Genomic DNA, 19,545 nt, shown 5'->3' with positions numbered 1-19,545 from the left:
CACCGACAACGAAAAGGCAGCACATTTGGAAGCACCGACAACGAAAAGGCAGCACATTTGGAAGCACCGACAACGAAAAGGCAGCACATTTGGAAGCACCACCAACGAAAAGGCAGCACATTTGGAAGCACCGACAACGAAAAGGCAGCACATTTGGAAGCACCGACAACGATAAGGCAGCACATTTGGAAGCACCACCAACGAAAAGGCAGCACATTTGGATGCACCATCTTAAAGGCAGCACATTTTGGAAGCACCATCGAATAAGAAAGCACATTTGGAAGCTCCATCAACAACAAAAAAAGGCAAAAAGGAAGCACAAGTTACGAGATCTAAGTCTTAGTTAGAAATCAGAATACAAGAAATAAAATCATTAAATTCTTATAATTTAAATTACTTATTTTATTTCTTTACATTATACAAATGCAAGTAAAACAAACCATTATTGTATGTAGCCATCTTTCCTCAGTTCCATGAGTATGAAGGATATTTCAGTGATGCACGAATAGTTTCCTGCACAAAGCGAACCATGTAGAAGTCTTAGCCGGTCAACCAATATGTTTGGATCTTTTCATGATGTGTAATCATTCTCTTCTACCACCATCTTCCTTGCACGGTTATAATAAATATTATGATCTCTGGTGTCTTCCGTTTTACCACCAACCTCAGGGTAACTTTAATTTTTGAGACGGTGATCATCACAAGCTTGATCAGATTTATTTAATATATCACGTCGTTTCCATCGTTTCGGTCTCAGGACACAGCCACATTCTTCTATCTTGTAAGCTTTAGGTGCTTCATCATAGTCTATGTCTTTGTCAACAGCCTCAGAGTCACTGTAACAATCACCATAGAAGGAATCGTCTTCACCCAATTTACCGTAATAATTCGATGTTGATGATGTTGAAGTGTATTCATCGTCCTCATGCTTCCTTTTTAGGAGTCCATCATTTTTACAAAGTAGGAAAGATCTACTTGATTCGGCTGGAATATATTCTCACTTTTCACGTTAAGGATTCTTCCATTGTCTTCATTCTTCCGTACATCATCAACCTCCTTCAATTTAAGTCCTTTGTCGAGATCGGAAGAGCCAAGAAAATTATTGTCGTAATGCAGATCACTCTTTCATAGTCTAGTAGATTCATCGTTGTCCTCTAGCTTGTACGCAGGCTTGGCGCTACAAGTTCTGCCATGTCTTTTTAGGCTCTCTCTCCACGTAAACGACTTGCTACATCGAACACAACTTAACATACTGCGCAGTGGATTTTTAACACAGTCATTCTTCTCGTGTTGTCTTTTATTCTTTCTCAAGATAAACTCTTTGCTGCAAAACTTACACCTACGTTCTTACGATACAGTGTCAGATTCCAAATCGGAATTCATATTAGTTACTGAGACTAATGCCAGATACCAATTGAATGTTTTAAATTAGATCCATTACTTAAATATAATTTTTTTCATATTTCATCAGCGAGAATTAATATATCTCATGCAAAAGTACTTTATGCATGTAGTTCTGCTTTTTAACAACAGATGTCGCCACATGTTGCTTGCAGGTAAATAATATTTAGTTCTTTTATGCGGGATGCGGGGATGCTGACTAACGATCGCAAAAGAAGGATGGCGTCGCTAGACTCCAAGGAGAAGGAAGTCCGTCCTTCCTGTTAGTGCTTCTTAGATTTCTCAGAGATTATTATTATTTGACTGAGAAATGATATTTTTTTTAAATTTCCACTTGATAAAAATATTACAAGTGTTGATTAAGTAGCAGAAATTCACTAATTAAATGTAACCTTAAATTAACATGACTCATTAAATAAAAAAAATCCTTCATGAAGAGATCAATTGCTCATCTGTAACCAGAAGCACTTGCAGAAAATCATCAAAATATTGTCAAGTATAATCAGGAGCACACGGAGAAAACCATCAAAATATTGACAAGAATATTCAGGAGCACCCAGAGAAAACCACCACAGTATTGACAAGAATAATCGGAAGCACACGGAGAAAACCGCCACAAGTAATCTTTGATATCATAAAAATACAAAAAAAAAATTAATAAAAAATTAAAAATAATAACAAAAAAAATACAAACTTTCTGGCTTGTACTAGAACTCTAACTTTGCACATCAAAGAGAAGTTCACAAGCTATCAGAATGTTTGTATTTTTTTCGTTATTATTTTTAATTTTTTTTTGTATTTTTATTATATCAAAAAAACTTGTGGCGGTTTTCTCCGTGTGCTTCCAATTATTCTTGTCAATACTGTGGTGGTTTTCTTCGGGTGCTCCTGAATATTCTTGTCAATATTTTGATGGTTTTCTCCGTGTGCTCCTGATTATACTGGACAATATTTTGATGATTTTCTGCAAGTGCATCTGGTAACAGATGAGCAATTGATCTCTTCATGAATGATTTTTTTTATTTAATGAGTCATATTAATTTAAGGTTACATTTAATTAGTGAATTTCTGCTACTTAATCAACACTTGTAATATTTTTATCAGGTGAAAATTAAAAAAAATATCATTTCTCAGTCAAATAATAATAATCTCTGAGAAATCTAAGAAGCACGAACAGGAAGGACGGACTTCCTTCTCCTTGGAGTCTAGCGACGCCATCCTTCTTTTGCGATCGTTAGTCAGCATCCCCGCATCCCGCATAAAAGAACAAAATATTATTTACCTGCAAGCAACATGTGGCGACATCTGTTGTTATAAAGCAGAACTACATGCATAAAGTACTTTTGCATGAGATATATTAATTCTCGCTGATGAAATATGAAAAAAATTATATTTAAGTAATGGATCTAATTTAAAACACTCAATTGGTATCTGACATTAGTCTCAGTAACTAATATGAATTCCGATTTGGGATCTCACGCTGTATCGAAAGAACATAGGTGTAAGTTTTGCAGCAAAGAGTTTATCTTGAGAAAGAATAAAAGACAACACGAGAAGAATGACTGTGTTAAAAATCCACTACGCAATATGATAAGTTGTGTTCGATGTAGCAAGTCGTTTACGCGGAGAGAGAGCCTAAAAAGACATGTCAGAACTTGTAACGCCAAGCCTGCGTACAAGCTAGAGGACAACGATGAATCTACTCGACTAAGGAAGAGTGATCTGCATTACGACAATAATTTTATTGGCTCTTCCGATCTCGTTAAAGAACTTAAATTGAAGGAGGTTGATGATTTACGGAAGAATGAAGACAATGAAAGAATCCTTAACGTGAAAAGTGAGAATATATTCCAGCCGAATTCAAATAGATCTTTCCTACTTTGTTAAAATGATAGACTCATAAAAAGGAAGCATGAGGACGATGAAGACACTTCAAAATCATCAACATCGAATTATTACGGGAAATTGGGTAAAGACGATTCCTTCTACGGTGATTGTTACAGTGACTCTGAGGCTGTTGACAAAGACATAGACTATGATGAAGCAACTAAAGCTGACAAGATCGAATAATGTGGCTGTGTCCTGAGACCGAAACGATGGAAACGACGTGATATATTAAATAAATCTGATCAAGCTTGTGATGATCATTTTCTCAAAAATTAAAGATACCCTGAGGTTGGTGGTAATACGGAAGACACCAGAGATCATAATATTTATTATAAACGTGCAAGAAAGATGGTGGTAGAAGAGAATGATTACACATCATGAAAAGATCCAAACATATTGGTTGACCGGCTAAGACTTCTACATGGTTCGCTTTGTGCAGGAAACTATTCGTGCATCACTGAAATATCCTTTATACTCATGGAACTGAGGAAAGATGGCTACATACAATAATGGTTTGTTTAACTTGCATTTGTATAATGTAAAGAAATAAAATAAGTAATTTTAATTATTAGAATTTAATGTTTTTATTTCTTGTATTCTGATTTCTAACTAAGACTTAGATCTCGTAACTTGTGCTTCCTTTTTGCCTTTTTTTGTTGTTGATGGAGCTTCCAAATGTGCTTCCTTATTCGATGGTGCTTCCAAAATGTGCTGCCTTTATGATGGTGCATCCAAAATATGCTGCCTTTTCATTGGTGGTGCTTCCAAATGTGCCTCCTTATTCGATGGTGCTTCCAAAATGTGCTGCCTTTATGATGGTGCATCCAAATGTGCTGCCTTTTCGTTGGTGGTGCTTCCAAATGTGCTGCCTTTTCGTTGTCGGTGCTTCCAAATGTGTTGCCTTTTCGTTGTCGGTGCTTCTAAATGTGCTGCCTTTTCGTTGTCGGTGCTTCCAAATGTGCTGCCTTTTCGTTGTCGGTGCTTCCAAATGTGCTGCCTTTTCGTTGTCGGTGCTTCCAAATGTGCTGCCTTTTCGTTGTCGGTGCTTCCAAATGTGCTGCCTTTTCGTTGTCGGTGCTTCCAAATGTGCTGCCTTTTCGTTGTCGGTGCTTCCAAATGTGCTGCCTTTTCGTTGTCTGTGCTTCCAAATGTGCTGCCTTTTCGTGGTCGGTGCTTCCAAATGTGCTGCCTTTTAGTAGTCGGTGCTTCCAAATGTGCTGCCTTTTCGTTGTCTGTGCTTCCAAATGTGCTGCCTTTTCGATGACGGTGCTTCCAAATGTGCGTCCTTTTTTGTTGATGGTGCTTCTATTTTTTAATGTTGTTTTGACTCTTGTATTTTAGTAAATTGTTCTTGATTTGACTAGCGTATTATTCCAACCGGTTCATGTATATAAACGAGTCCTAGACAGCAGGACGCTCAGTTTGTTACTGCCGTCGACGGTGTACGGATCACCTAGTTTGTTTCTTCTGGTTCATTAGTCCTGTAATTGCCTGTTCTTGAGACTTTGATGGCATCTTTACCGACTTTAACGTCGAACTCGATGGAGGAAGTACCATCGACTACGGGAACCATGACGTCAGCGCCGACGATGTTGGAGCAGATCCCGTTGGCAACGCCTCTGACAACACTGGAGGAGACTTCGATATGTGCTGTTCCACCATCAGCTGAAGTTTCATCAGCATTGAATACTTCAATTAATGAAGAGCATACTTCGCATCAGTGCAAATAATGTGGTGCATAATTTACTATCACCTTAAATGCTCGCAGACATGAAAGAAGCGGTTGTTCTAATAATGTTCAAAGAATACAATTTTAGTGCAATAAGTGCAATAAACTAATTTCACGTCTGGATAGCTTACATCGTGATTATAAAAAATGCTCCGAGGCGTATAATGAACATGGTTATTGATTTGACTCATGTGTTGTACTGGCTAATGAGACTATATAAGTGATATGAACTTCAGTCCGTCTCTGGCTGTGGTGATGAACGGATCGGATAGACATTTAAAGTCATGTTAAAGGCTTAGTCCGTACAATAAGAAGACTGTTTGAATCGAGGAATCCAAAAGGCTTTAGTAATTAGTCAGTGTTTTTTTTGTACTTGTAGTAGTGTATTGAATTTATTTAATAAAAATTTTTTTAAAGAACTTGTGGTGTTTTTTTATTTTCTCAAACCTAACACTTTTTTAGTATTTTTTTTAAATTAAAGTTTTTTTGTATCGGCTCGGGATCGAACCAAGGACCTTAGTCGATCCAATAAATCATTATATATATGGATTACAAATTTATTTAATGAATTTTGAACTTCTTCCTAATCTCTAGCATTAAAACTACACATTTCCAAGATGGTGGTCTTGATGTCTGATAGGATGACGGTAGTAGAGGATTTAAAGTCTCTTTACGAATGTTGAACATTGTTTATTGAAATTATTATTTTTTAAATAAAATTAAACATTATTACAACGATCGGGTATCGAACCGAGGACGGGAATCGATCGAATCAATATGTTAAAAATGAGTGATTTATTTAATGAATTTTGGAACTTTTCCCGAATTTCTAGCTAAATAATTACGGATTTCCAAGATGGCGGCCAAATGACAAGATGGCGGGTGTCACAGCAATAATAAATGATTACTGCACTCTAGCGGGTAAGAATTAAACTAACATGGCGTCGACTCACTCTAGCCGACGATACAATGATGATGATGGCTTCCAGCATCGCAGACAAAATGGCGGTCATGACGTCATACTAGATGATGTTATATATGCTTTGAAAAAAGTGGTGGGAGTCAGTCTGCCAGCATCCACCACGGGGGAAGTATCGGTCGCTATTTTTAATTTTTTTTGGCCCTCACCGGGTTCGAACCGAGGACTCCGAGCTCCGTGTCGTAAATGTTTGTTTTTTATAAAAACTTTACTAAATTTTATTAAGTGAAATTTTTTATAATTTTAAAAAAAATTTCATTAAAATCGGATAATAAATAAAGTTTTTAAAGATGGCGACCGTATCGGAAACTGTAACGGTGTCGTCATCATCCAATATGGCGGAAAACACATCGCCGGAATGTTCGAGAAAACACAATGACGTCATCCAAAATGGTGGATCCAAGATGGCTGCCGTGATCTATTTGTCCCGTTACGCGGTGCCCCGTTACGCGGTGTCCCGTTACGTTCATCCAAGATGGCCGCCGTGATGTCACAATGTAAACAATCTTCAATCCACACCCAGGACCCAGGCGCAGGCGCCCCCAAACTATACTACTGCAGTCTTACATGACAGTCGATTAACGAGCAATGTACAAGCAGGCACAAGCAGTCGGTAGCCAGACACATCCATTTGGTTATCTAGGAACATAAGATAGGATTACCACACGCATATATTTGGTTGGTCAGGCTAACATGTCATGTTGGTTCCAAGGTGCGCCTCATCGGTGAACAGGCACATCTATTAAGAGGCCAGGAAAGCAAGACGCATCCTGGTGGTAGATAGGCATTTCTGTTCAGTAGCCGGGCATGTAATCGGCACCAGGTACATTAGTTTGAGGTCGACAATTCCAGTTATTAACTAACTAGCCATCTCTAGTCAGCGACTAGACAAGACCATTTGTTGGCTAGACACATCAAGTTGGTGGCAAATTACGTCCAGTCAGTGGCCAAGCATGTCTAATCAGAGTCAGGAACACACATCCAGTAGCTGGTAAAAAGCATCAAGATGATTGCTAGGAATTGCAATTCAGAAGCCCGGCACATAATATGAGGCGAGGTACATTCATTTTCTGGCCGACATGTCCAATTATCAGCTGCACCATCAACTACCTCTCTCAATAACCTAGTTAGGTTAGGAGTGAAAGGTAGGACAACACTGAAAGCCCGTGAACCAAGGCTCAATGAAGAGCTTTGATGTGAGGTTAGTTGAGAAAAGAACATTGGCTGTCTGGTCATGCACACTTACACAATTAGGGTAGTTAATTAATAACATATAATTTTATGTAAATATCTTATTTCAAGAATAAATTAATTGTTTTTTTTTTTATATTTTCACTTATACACCTTTGCCATATCAAATGCAAAATATCTCTTGAGTATCGTCTTTTACATAATCCTTTTAAATTTTTATTAATATATTTATATTTTTAAGTCTTTGGCAAGGGCCCCGCTATCACACAAGGTAATTAAAGAAACATTTTGATTCATGCCTTTTATAACAAAAAAAAATCATATATATTAAAGATTTAACATAATTTCTTTCTCTAATTATTATCTTTTTTTATTTTAACGTTGTGGTTATGTTGTTCCAAAAGAATTTAGCTTGCTGCATTGCAGAATTTAGACGAAAATGTCGGACGTGATTCAGTTAAAAAAAAAAAATTAACACATGCTTTTTTTTATGCAAAACAGCAGCATTGGTTTCTTGTCACTGAACATCACGCAATTGTCACTCAAGTGTAAGCTCATCCTTTAAAAGTAATTCTGGGACTAAAGTGGAAGGCACGATCAACACAAAAATTACAAACAAACAAGAAGATAAAAAAAAGGTTAAACAAAACTATTGCCACCTCCAAGCTACACGTAAACTGTTGAGGTAGGGACACATGCAAGATTTAAAAAAAATCTACACATGCATAAAATACATCAAAACAAGAGTTCAAAACCACCAGCTCTGCTACCATTACTGCGCCATTAACTAACTCTCAATAACCTAGTTAGGTTAGGAGAGAAAGGTACGACAACACTGAAAGCCCGTGAACCAAGGCTCAATGAAGTACTTTGATGTGAGGTTAGTTGAGAAAAGAACATTGGCTGACTGGTCATGCACACTTACACAATTGGGGTAGTTAAATAATAAAATATAATTTCGTGTAAATAATTTATTTCAAGAATAAATTAATGGTTTTTTTATATTTTTACTTAAACACCTTTGCCATATCAATTACATAATATCTCTTGAGTATCGTCTTTTTCATAATCCTTTTAAATTATTATTTATATATTTATATTTTTAAGTCTTAAGCAAGGGCCCCGCTATCTTACAAGGTATTTAAAAAAAAAAAAACATTTTGATACATGCATTTATAACAAAAAAATCATACATATTAAAGTTTTACATGATTTCTCATTCTCTAATTATTATCTTTTTTTATTTTAACATTGTGGTTATGTTGTTCCAAAAAATTTAGCTTGCTGCGTTGCAGAATTTAGACGAAAATGTCCGACCTGATTCAGTTCAAAAAAAAATTAACAGATGCTGTTGAGGTTATTAAATCATGCCAAAAAAATTGGTTGTCTGTAAAGTCGTTTTACGGACGATAGTTTAACGTGACAACGTCATAACAAAACATTGATGAAAGATTGATCCAGAAGAAAAGGAAATATCATATTCGGCCTGAGACTGAGCCGTGATAGGTTTTTGCAACCAAACCATTTAGGCATTAAAAATATTATCTTCTTTGAGGAAGAATTTTATTTAATTTTTCTATCTTTTGTATGATAAAATCTACCTCTGCATACTTTTATGAATAAAATTGAATCATTTTTATTGAATTATCACTATTTTGTATGGATACAAAGGAGTGAAATGAAATTTACAATTAATCATTTTGTTCACGGTAGGGGAATAATATTATTTCGTTTTAATAACTTGATTTTATAACAAATACGCATCCCAAATACACCAAACTTATTTATAGAGTGTTACAATATTTTTTAAAACATTGTGCAAAAGATCCCGGTTATAATTTGAATTATTATGTGTAACTGTAAAACACCATTGTTGGTTCAAAACGTATTTGAATATCCAACATTACTTTTAAATAACCGTACCGATTGTGCTGAAAATCGGTGGACGATCGTTAAATTACATAATATTAATAATTCAAACGACGAAAATATGATTGAAAAGTCAAATCGATGGTCGTTCCAATTGAGTGGAAGAGAGATGCCACGCATGCGTACAATGGGCATGAAGAGAGATGCCACGCATGCGTACAATGAGCAAACAGGAACATCTGTAGTGGAACACTTTTTCGTGCGTGCAGCTGGCGTTCATCGATTTATTAGACGTTGTCACGTCAAAATATTATATGACGGCTTTCCTGGCAGATGCCGTCACTGCATGGCTTCAGGGCCACTGAGGACAGGCCTCATACTACACAGCACTGGGTTGTCTCAAGTAAATCGCATGGCCGGTACTCGTCGACCACTATTGACAAAATAACAAAGGTATTTGACCATGTCCGGTAAAACAAACATTACCAGACGTTCTTCATTAACAGATCAGAAAAACTCACCACTTGGTGCGGTAAAATAATGCTCAAAGCATGTTTAAATTCCCAAACTTCTACAGACACGAATTCTCACAACTTAATCATTGCGTCAAGGTGTTGAAAAAGAAAGTCCTTTCTCGCTCACGGCAAGACAAAGAAGAACATAGATAATAGTACTAGTAGAGAATACCTTTTGGAAATATAATATATATCGATTATTACTTGACAATATTTTTACCACGAAACAATGAATTAACTTATAGATTATGAAATTATTATTTTACATATTTACTAAAATAATTAAATTAGAATAAATCATGGTAAATAATAATTTTGAAGTTACATTGGCACAATAACAAAATTGCTGTGTTACAAAAAATTTTTTTAGTTACACCCAATTACAATTATTATTATGAACAATTCCAACGTTGTCCAGTAGTAATCTTTAAATATTTAAATATGACATATTAAATTAATAATTTCCAAATTGAATAAAATAAATGTGTGGAAACCAGTGCGCCATTAAAACAAAAAAAAATATAAGGTAAATATAGTTGAGCAACAGTACAGTGGCACACAGCTAGGAAACTTCATTCAGCGACCAGGCATAACCAGTCTTTAGCTAGACACATCAAGTTCGTTGGCAATGTACATTCAGTCGGTGGTCAGGCATGTCTGTTCAGTGGCCAGGAATACATGTCCAGTAGATGGCAAGGTTCATCCAGTTGATGGACTGGCACATATTCAGCTGTCAGGCACATCCAGTAGGTGGAAAGGCGCTCCCAGTTGGTGGCCAGACATGTTTATTTAGTGATCAAGCACGTATTTAGTTGCAAGGCACGTCCATTAGGTGGCAAGGTGCATCCAATTGGTGGTTGGGTACGTCCATTCTATTATCAGGCTTACACGATTTGTTGGTGGCAGCATGTAAATTCAGTGGCCAGGAACGCACGTTAACTAGGTGGCAAGATGCATAGATTTAGTGACCAGGCACGTTCAGTACGTGGCAAGGCGTTTCCATTTGTTGACCTGGCCCATATTAACGGTCACATGCAGTAGGTGGCAAGGTGTGTCCAATTGGTGGCCAGGAATGTATATTCAGTCGTCCGGCATGTAGTTAGTGGTCAGGCACATTCAGTTTGAAGGTTAGATACATCCAGTTAGTGGTTAGGTTCTTCCATTCTGTGGTCGGACTAACACGATCTGTTGGTGGCTAGGCATTTATTTTCTGTGGCCAGGCACATACAGTAGTTGTTGGCTAGGCACATACAGTCAGTGGCCAAGCACATTCAGTTGTTGGCTAGACACCTAGAATTTGTGGCCAAGCACATCATATAGGTTGGACAGACATGTCCATTAGGTGGTCCAGGAGTTACAGTAAGTAGCCAAAAGGTGTAATATTTCTACACTTAATATACCTTTCAAACATGTCATGTACAATGTCAGAAGTGTAGGCCAAGCATCTACGGACCAAGAGGTATTATTTTGTCTATATCTGGCGAACATTTAAACAGATGTGTAAGCGAAGCTCCTCCGTACCAAGAGATATTTTTCGTCGATACTCAGCGAAAATTTTAAATATATCATGTTCAATGTCAGGTTTATAGACTAAGCATTTGTGAAACACAAGGCCAATTATATCTTGACTAACGACTCGTCGATGCACATTCGTTAAAAAGAAGCAAATTTAACGAAAATTACTGACATTTAGACAAAAATTCTTCTTGGTAAAAAATTCTCATCACAGGGATAAGATTTTACCAAAGGTATATGAACTCATTAGAGGGATATGATATCAACAGTAACTTACGATACTCCGATATCAATAAGGAGAAAGTTCTTATTGCATGATAGCGCTTTACAGCTGTCTCAAGGCACAGTTATCGTTTGTGTGATGAATATTTTTTTGTCTGAAATCCAACTGATAAAAAAATATTGTGAGAGCTATTTTGTTAACAGGAATTCACTAAGTAAACGAAACTCTGAATAAAATTGCTTATCTCATTGCGACAAAAAAAAACTACATGCATGGAATATATTTCAGTAATTCAATTGGAGAAAAAAATACAAAACGAATTCCGTCAGCTTGTGAATTTCTCTTTTGTACAGCACGGACAGAATACTATCACAAGACTGTATTTTTTCTGTTTTTTTTGGTGTGCTTCACTGGTCTTGATTTAGGTAAATGTGCGTTAGTTTTGTTCGTGTGCACGTGATTATACTTGCCAATATTTTGTCTGTCTTCTCCGTGTGGTCCTAATTATTCCTGCTAATATTTTGTTGTTTTCTCCAAGTGCTACTGGTCATTCCTAGTGAGTATACTGTTTTTTTCCATGCATGCTTGGTTATTCTTGGCGAGACTTCTACTGATATTCTCCGAGTGTTTTTGATTATTCCTGAAATACAATCCCTGTATGTAATTTTATTTCGTTATGAGACAAACAATTTTATTCAGAGTTTAACTTCCTTAATTCATTCCTGTGAACAAATTATCTCTTATTAAATATTTATTTTTATCAAGTGAACTTCTTACAAAAAATAATTCATTTCTTAGATGACTACCATGCCTCGAGACCGATGAAAAACGTTATCATACAATAACAATTTATTTCTCCTTGATGTCTAGCAAATCCTCCTTTCACTTTCGATCGTGAGTGAGCATCCCAAAACTCACATAAAAAATAAATAATATTTACCTCAACAGAATATGTGACGACATCTGTTGGTGAAGATTCGGGTTTAGTTGCAAAAGTTTTTTTGCATGAGATAATATAACTCTTGGTGCAGAATGGAGCTATTGTTTCCAGTTGGACTCTTTTAGACTCGTAGCTTCGTAGCCTCATAGACATGTAACTCGAAATCTTGTAGCTAAATGTTGTTGGCGCTGTTGGAGCCTCGTATTCTAGTAGTTTTGCAGACTTGTAGGTTCGTAGATATGTAGACTCATAGTCTCGTAGACTTGTAGTCTCGTAGCCTCTTATTCTTGTAGCCGTGTAGCCTCGTAGTCCTGTAGTCCTGTAGCCTTGTAGTCCTGTAGCCTCACAGTCTCTTAGCATTGTATTCTTGTAGTATTTTACCTCGTAGCCTTGTTGTCTTGTAGTTATTAACCCTTGTAGTCTTGTAGCCTCGTAGAACTTTAGCTGCGAAGCCTCGTAGCCTGGTAAACAAGTAACCTTGTTGTGTTCTAACAAAATGTCGTTAAAGCACTTTGTGCCAAAGACAGTTGAATGCAAAAACAAGTGGAGCAGATGGAGCCTATTGTATTTTGGTGATCGTATCCTACTGATAAGATCATATACTACTCAGTTAATTGTTTGTGTAAATATAGACTATTTTCGTTACATGCACACAGTCAGGTCCGCAGTATTTTAATATAATGTTAAGATCATATCTCTCCAATAAATATGCATCCATCTGATGAAATCACTGTGATGAGATCATATTTCACCAAGATGAAATTTCATCCAAATATCCGTGATTTTCGTTAAATGTGATTCTTATTTAACGAATGTGCATCGACAATTCTGATTTTCAGGACATGATTGGCCTCGTAGTTCAGAGACGCCTGATCTATAAGCATGATATTGAACATGACTATTAAAAAAATTGTCGTGTATCGATTAAAAATATTTTTAGGTTGGGAGATGCTTGGCTTACTCATCTGACATTGTACATGATCTGTTTAAAATGTTCGTCGACTATCCACGAAAAAATACCTCTTGGTTCGGAGACGCTTGGCCTACACAACATTCCACATGAGTTGTTTGAAAGGTGTATCAAGAATTGAAATATTACACTTTTTGGCTACTGACTGTATGTGCCTTACCACCAAATGGACACGCCTGTCCATTTTATCTGACGTACCTGACCACAGACTGGAGATTTATAGCCAACAACTACTCGTTGTGCCTGGCCACTGAATTGATGTGTCTGGCCACCAACAGATCGTGTTAGCCTAACCATATACTGAGAGTACCTAATCACCAAATGTACGTGCCTAACCAACAAACTGAATGTTTCTTAGCACTAAATACGTGCGTGACCACTGAACAGACATTTCCTGGCCACCGACTGGACACGTCTTCTCATCTACTGGATGTGCCTGGCCGTCAAACACATGCCTGGCCACCAACTGGATGCGCCTTGAAACCTACTGAACGTGCGTTCTTGGCCACTGCATAGACGTGTAAGGCCACCAACAGATCGTGTTAGCCTGAACGCTGACTGGAAGTGCTTAACCACCAACTGGACATGCCTTTCCACCTACTGGACATGCTTGACCACTAAATACGTACATGACCACTGAATACACATACGTGGCCACCGACTGGGCACAATTTGCAACCTACTGAACGTGCCTGACTGCCGAATCGGTGCCTGTCCACCAAATGTATGTGCCTTGTCATCTACTGGACGTGCATTCCTTGCCGCTGAATAGACGTGCCTAGCCACCGACGGGATGAACCTTGACATAAACGTGATGTGTCATGGGTTACCCGCTAAAGGCTAAACACCACGAGTGAGACACCCGCCTGGGAATGGCTCTCAAATTAGTTAAAAAATTACAATTGTTTTTTTTAAATTTCACGTAATTTTAACGTATGTTTATTACCTCTGTTTTATGAAGCAGGTAGCCTGAAAAGCAGAGAAAAACATTGATAAACCAAAATTTTAAGGTAAGAACAAAATGCAATGTCTTAATTAAAAGAAATTACGCACCTAGAAAATACGTTTCGACCTTTTTTTCAACACTGAATTTGAGTTCGAACAAGGCTGGTTTATCACACACTGGATCAGCTCGCATTCAAAAAAAGGCTACTACTATAATATTACTTAATTTTTACATGTTTTATATATGTATTGCACTTACAATTATAGCAAAATTCGTTATTCTATTCAGTTTGGTTAACATCCTTAAAAAAATAAAAAAAATAATACACATGGAAAACTTTTAGAAAAACTATTACAATCTTACTTATTAAATTAATCTATAAAACATTTTCGGTTTTCTCGACCCGGGTCGTGGTAAAATCTGCGCGCCGCTGTACCGCACGGGACTGACTTTATTATTTTACTTAAAACTGTTCAACTGGCCTTGCTCACCATGTTCGATATCCTTAAATTTTGTTTTTTAGCTGCCGATTAGAATGTCACATAACTGGGACATGAAAAATAACAGCTTATCGCGCACACTGGATTGCTGGGGCTTTGGGAATGGAGCAGATGACTTATTTACGTATCGAAGACGTAGCTGCAAACAACAGGTCTCCTGACCCAGTGACAAAACTGAATTTTTAGCATTCCACCCAGGAGTCAGCTGAAGGCTCGCCAGGCTCGTAGACATACTAGTACGGCGCCCGCACACTCCTTCGCATCGAGTTCTTCTTAACGGCTCACCACCCTGCACTCTCGACCCGTGCATTTCAAATTTGCAGCTTTTGCGTAAAATATATTACGTCTCGTCATCACTCCCGAACTGACCGCCTCGATCGTTTTCCACCGACTTCCGCGGCCCGCGGGAACACGCGCGCGCATCAGCTCGTTCTCCACGATTCACAGGTCGTGGTACACTTCAGCACTCTCTCCTCCCGCGCAGGCGGCGGAGACGGCAAGCGGTTTTAATTCATTGGCGCGCAAGTTCGTTAACGTACTATTGCTGTTCTTAAAAGTCGACCACTTTTCATCCTCACGTAAAATGTATGCTAAAACTAAAATCAAACAAAATAATTTAAAACAATTAAAATATACATTAAAAACCTAACGTGTTAAAATCGATTCTGCAAACTTAACCAACAAATAACTAAGTGGTTATTTTTTATAGGATTTTAATTGCAAAACAAATTAACTAAAAATTAATTTACTTACAATAAATAAATTTACTTTAACTTCAAAAACCAAGTAAGAAATATAATTAACAAAATTAACCAATTAAAACACATTTCCCAAAGGAGCAGCCATTAATGTTTCTGAAGACTTTAGGCCATGGCGACGCTGGCCACATTAGCCAACAACTGGTCGTGCCTGGTCGCTGATAAGACATACCTCGCTGAAATCAGGACATGTCAGTCACAAACTGAATTTTTCTGGCCGTCAATTAGGTGCCTGGCTACTAAACAGACATGCCTAGCTCCCATCCAAAGGCGTTTTGACACCTATTGGACATGCGTTCCTGGCCCCTGAAGAGACATGGCTGGCCACAGACTGGATGAACCTTGCTACCAACATGATATGTCTAGCCAACAACTGGGCGTGCCTATTCGCTGACTGGACATGCCTAGCTGACAACTGAACATGTCGGCCACAAACTGAATGTAGCTGGCCGCAGATTATGAATCTGGCTACTGACTAGACATGCATTACATACCACCTGGATGCGTCTTGCCACCTGCTGGTAGTGCGTTCCTGGCCACTGAGTAGATGTGCCTGGTCACCGACGTGACGCGACGTGGCGAATTATGCCACCAATGTGACATGTTAGCCTGACCAACCGACTAGACGCGCTTGTTTGGTCAACCCATCTGACGTTCCCAGACAACAAACTGGGTGTGACTGGCCACTGACTGCTTGTACCTGGCCTCTGATTGTACGTTGCTTGTTAATCGATTGTCATTTAACACTGCCCTGAAAACACATGTCAAGACATACAAGGGACTCGCTTCGCCTTCTAAGAAAACTGTAGAAATCGAAAAACGCTAGTAATTTCCTTTTTGGTACTTAAGAATTTATGTGGTTTATTTTTATTTGTAATTTTGTAATTCTGTGACTTCAAAGTTAAATTAAACTAAAAATATTCTAACTGAAATTATATTTTGTATTGAACAAGGATCGAATACATTATTTTTTTAAACGTAATTATTTGATGATTATTTGAATTTTTCCTTAATATCTAGGTTAAATTTACTAATTTACAAGATGCCGGCGAAGAGGGCATTGGTAACTTACTGGTGACTATTGGATGAGCAATATAAGCAGTTTTAGGATTTTTTTATATTTTTAATTAAATTCTTTTTTTCCCCCTAAAATAATCATTTGCATTTAACAAAAATCTAACTAAGGATATGAATCGATAGAATATTTTTTTTAGTGTCTGTTGGTTGAGAAATTTATGCCTCTTTTAGGATTTTTTACCATATTTTATTAAATAAGTATTTTTTTGGCCTAAAATAAAGTTTTTTTTCATTGAGCAAGGATCGAAACACGGACAGGAATCAATCCAATCAATTGTAGGCAGGTAGATGAGTAATTTACACATATTTGAGGATTTTTCACCATATATTTTTAAAATAAAAATTTCAGTCTGAAATTACAATTTTTGCATTGGGCAAGGATCGAACCATGGTTGGATATCAACCGAATTAACAATTATTTCATAAAGATAATTTTTTATGAATTCAGGTTTTTCCCCTAATTTATAGCTTCACAATTATTGATTTTCAAATAGTGGATTCCAAGATGGTTGAAGTAGAGTCGTCTAAAATGGCATCCAACCCCATGATCATATGAACTGTGCGGTGGAAACCCCCAAACATATCCGATTCCTCACGATTGGCATTCCGCTACCAGAAGCTACCACAAAACCATAGCCTACAAGAAATACATGGGGCCATATTATCCCATTTTACACTACGAACACATGTTTAATATTTGTAAAAATCATTATCCTAATGATATTAATTATAATTATAATCATTTAGCTAAATCACATTACTAAAATCAATGCTACATTACACATGCTTCAGGAAACACCAATAACAATCTGTCAATAAAATATACTTTAAATTCCCAAAACAGTTTTTAATTTAATTATTTATATTGAGATCAACATTGCGGATTCACTTCTGTTCTCTCACGGGCTTAATAACTTTTTAAAATATATGATTTTATAGTTTATAATTGAATCTCACTAAAGCTTTTTTTTTATTCAAGATTCTGATATCTTTATATACTACCACTTTTCTCCCGTAAGAAAGAGAGAGTAAAATTGGTATTTTAAGGTGTTTTAACAATATGAGTTGGCAATACATGATACATAACATTCTCATAATTAAAAAGTGTGAGTTATCGAGGGTTTTAACATTCACAACAAGATCATATCTCAAGCTGAACTAGAGTTTTCCCACATGCACTATATGCGCTGTGTAGGGAGGGCACCCTCACCTGGCCATGAGAATGATCCTGTGGGCGTAGACGGGCACCTCCTCTCGCCCCACCAGGAATACGATGTCAGCAGACTCGTGGTCCTCTGACAGCCTTTGAAGGTCCTCCAGCAACTGTGGCACTCCCACCAGAGTCTTGTCTGGGAAGTGTGCTGTAGCTACTCGTGTTACCATGACGACCACGCTCTGCTACCACTCACACCTGAAAGTTATCATCATTCACTCACTCCTGTTGACTAACAATATTATTTACAGTATTATTACCTGCCTCTTAATGGTATGAAGTCAAATGTAATGAGTTTTTTTTTAATTTCATAGAGTTTTTGTAGTTTGATTTACAATAAAAACTTTTGTTACAAATGCGAAGAGAGAGAAAGAGAGAGAGAGATAAATAGAATAAGAGGGGCAGGTTAATCCATATATTTTGGTTATATACTATTTTCTTTGAAAATAACTGGGTTATATTTGTGTTTTGACGTGACGTCTAATAAATCAATGAACGCTGGCTGCACGCACGTAAAAGTGTCCCGTTACGCACATTGTCCCGTTACGTTTTGTCCCGTTATGCTCATTGTACGCTTGCGCCGCATCTATATCTCTTCCACTCGATTGGAACAACCATCGATTTGACTTTTTCGAGGAACATTAAACTTGAAACACTCCTATTCGTTTCCTACTTTTCCTATCATTGTCCTATCCTTAACAGAATAACACAGATTGGAAGATGTTAAATAGCAAACATGTATAAAAATTATTAGTTAAAATAATCTCTTCGTTAAAATAATAAACATTTTTGAATGAATGAATGCAAATAAAAGTAAATTTATCAATTAAATTGTAGATTTCATTTCACTCCTTCTTTGTATTCATACAAAATAGCGATAATTCAATAAAAATGACTCAATTTTATTCATAAAAGTATGCAATCATTTTATCAATGTTTTGTTATGACGTCACGTTAAACTATCGTCCGTAAACCGACTTTACAGACAACCAATTTTTTTGCTACGAATTCGAAAAATATTCTTTTAACATTTTAAATTTTAACAGAGATTTCCAATAAATAATAATTTTTTTAAAAAGTAAGAATGTTATTTCCATAAAAGTCATGATGTGAAGGAAAATGGCTTACCCAACACCAAGATGCAGTCAAAAATAATATATTTGCGCCACGGACTCGGTCGCAATGCTAGGAGGTTCAGGTTAGCAAAGAGCAATATTAAATGAGTGTAAGAGGACACAGCGAAACGGGACAATGTGCGTAACGGAACACTTTTTCGTGCGTGCAGCCGGTGTTCATCGATTTATTAGACGTTCTCAAGTCAAAAATCTGTTTAATTTGAGCAGCATAAATTGTTAGTAATTTTGTGTCTGATCTGCTAGTGTTTTTCTGCTGACATCAAATTTGAATAAATTTTTGAAATTCGTGTTTTTCAAGAATCATATCTAAGTTTAACTTCTGTGCATTAACATGGATAATGCCATAACTGGCTAAAATTTAAAAAAATCCTTATTATTTTTAAACTCAAAACCATGTGAATTTAACAAGTTGTAAAGGATTGGTTTGCCTTATGTTTGTGAGAAAAAATCTGTAAGGGAACTTTACCATAGAGCTGGGAAAGATACTATTCTGTAGACTACCAGAATAAATGTAACGGTAAGGGTTTCATGCTGGGCATCTGTAACCAACAAACTATATGAATAAATATCAGGAAATTAAATGCAATTGTATTAAGTAGCTGTGTGTTGTTTATGTGTATTTGCAATATAAATGAACACATTCATAACCTAAATACACAGTGCTCGAGCACCGGTTCTGTCAAAACTAGTCTTTCA

The 19,545-nt window shown here is 36.9% G+C and overlaps 1 protein-coding gene across 1 annotated transcript in view; it reads right to left on the bottom strand.

The window, feature by feature from the left end:
* LOC134527278 (uncharacterized) overlaps window positions 1–19,545 on the bottom strand; it is a 466,201-nt gene that overhangs the window by 416,326 nt on the left and 30,330 nt on the right. The window contains exon 2 of the mRNA XM_063359815.1: window positions 17,711–17,911. Within this exon, the coding sequence (XP_063215885.1) occupies window positions 17,711–17,883 (173 nt within the window). The 5' untranslated portion in view covers window positions 17,884–17,911. The remainder of the gene's footprint in view (window positions 1–17,710; window positions 17,912–19,545) is intronic.

Source organism: Bacillus rossius, chromosome 1 (assembly GCF_032445375.1).
Source record: "Bacillus rossius redtenbacheri isolate Brsri chromosome 1, Brsri_v3, whole genome shotgun sequence".
In the NCBI taxonomy this organism is placed as follows: domain Eukaryota; kingdom Metazoa; phylum Arthropoda; class Insecta; order Phasmatodea; family Bacillidae; genus Bacillus; species Bacillus rossius.
The sequence above is the reverse complement of the archived record's forward strand: the minus strand, read 5'-3'. Positions and strand labels throughout refer to the sequence as shown.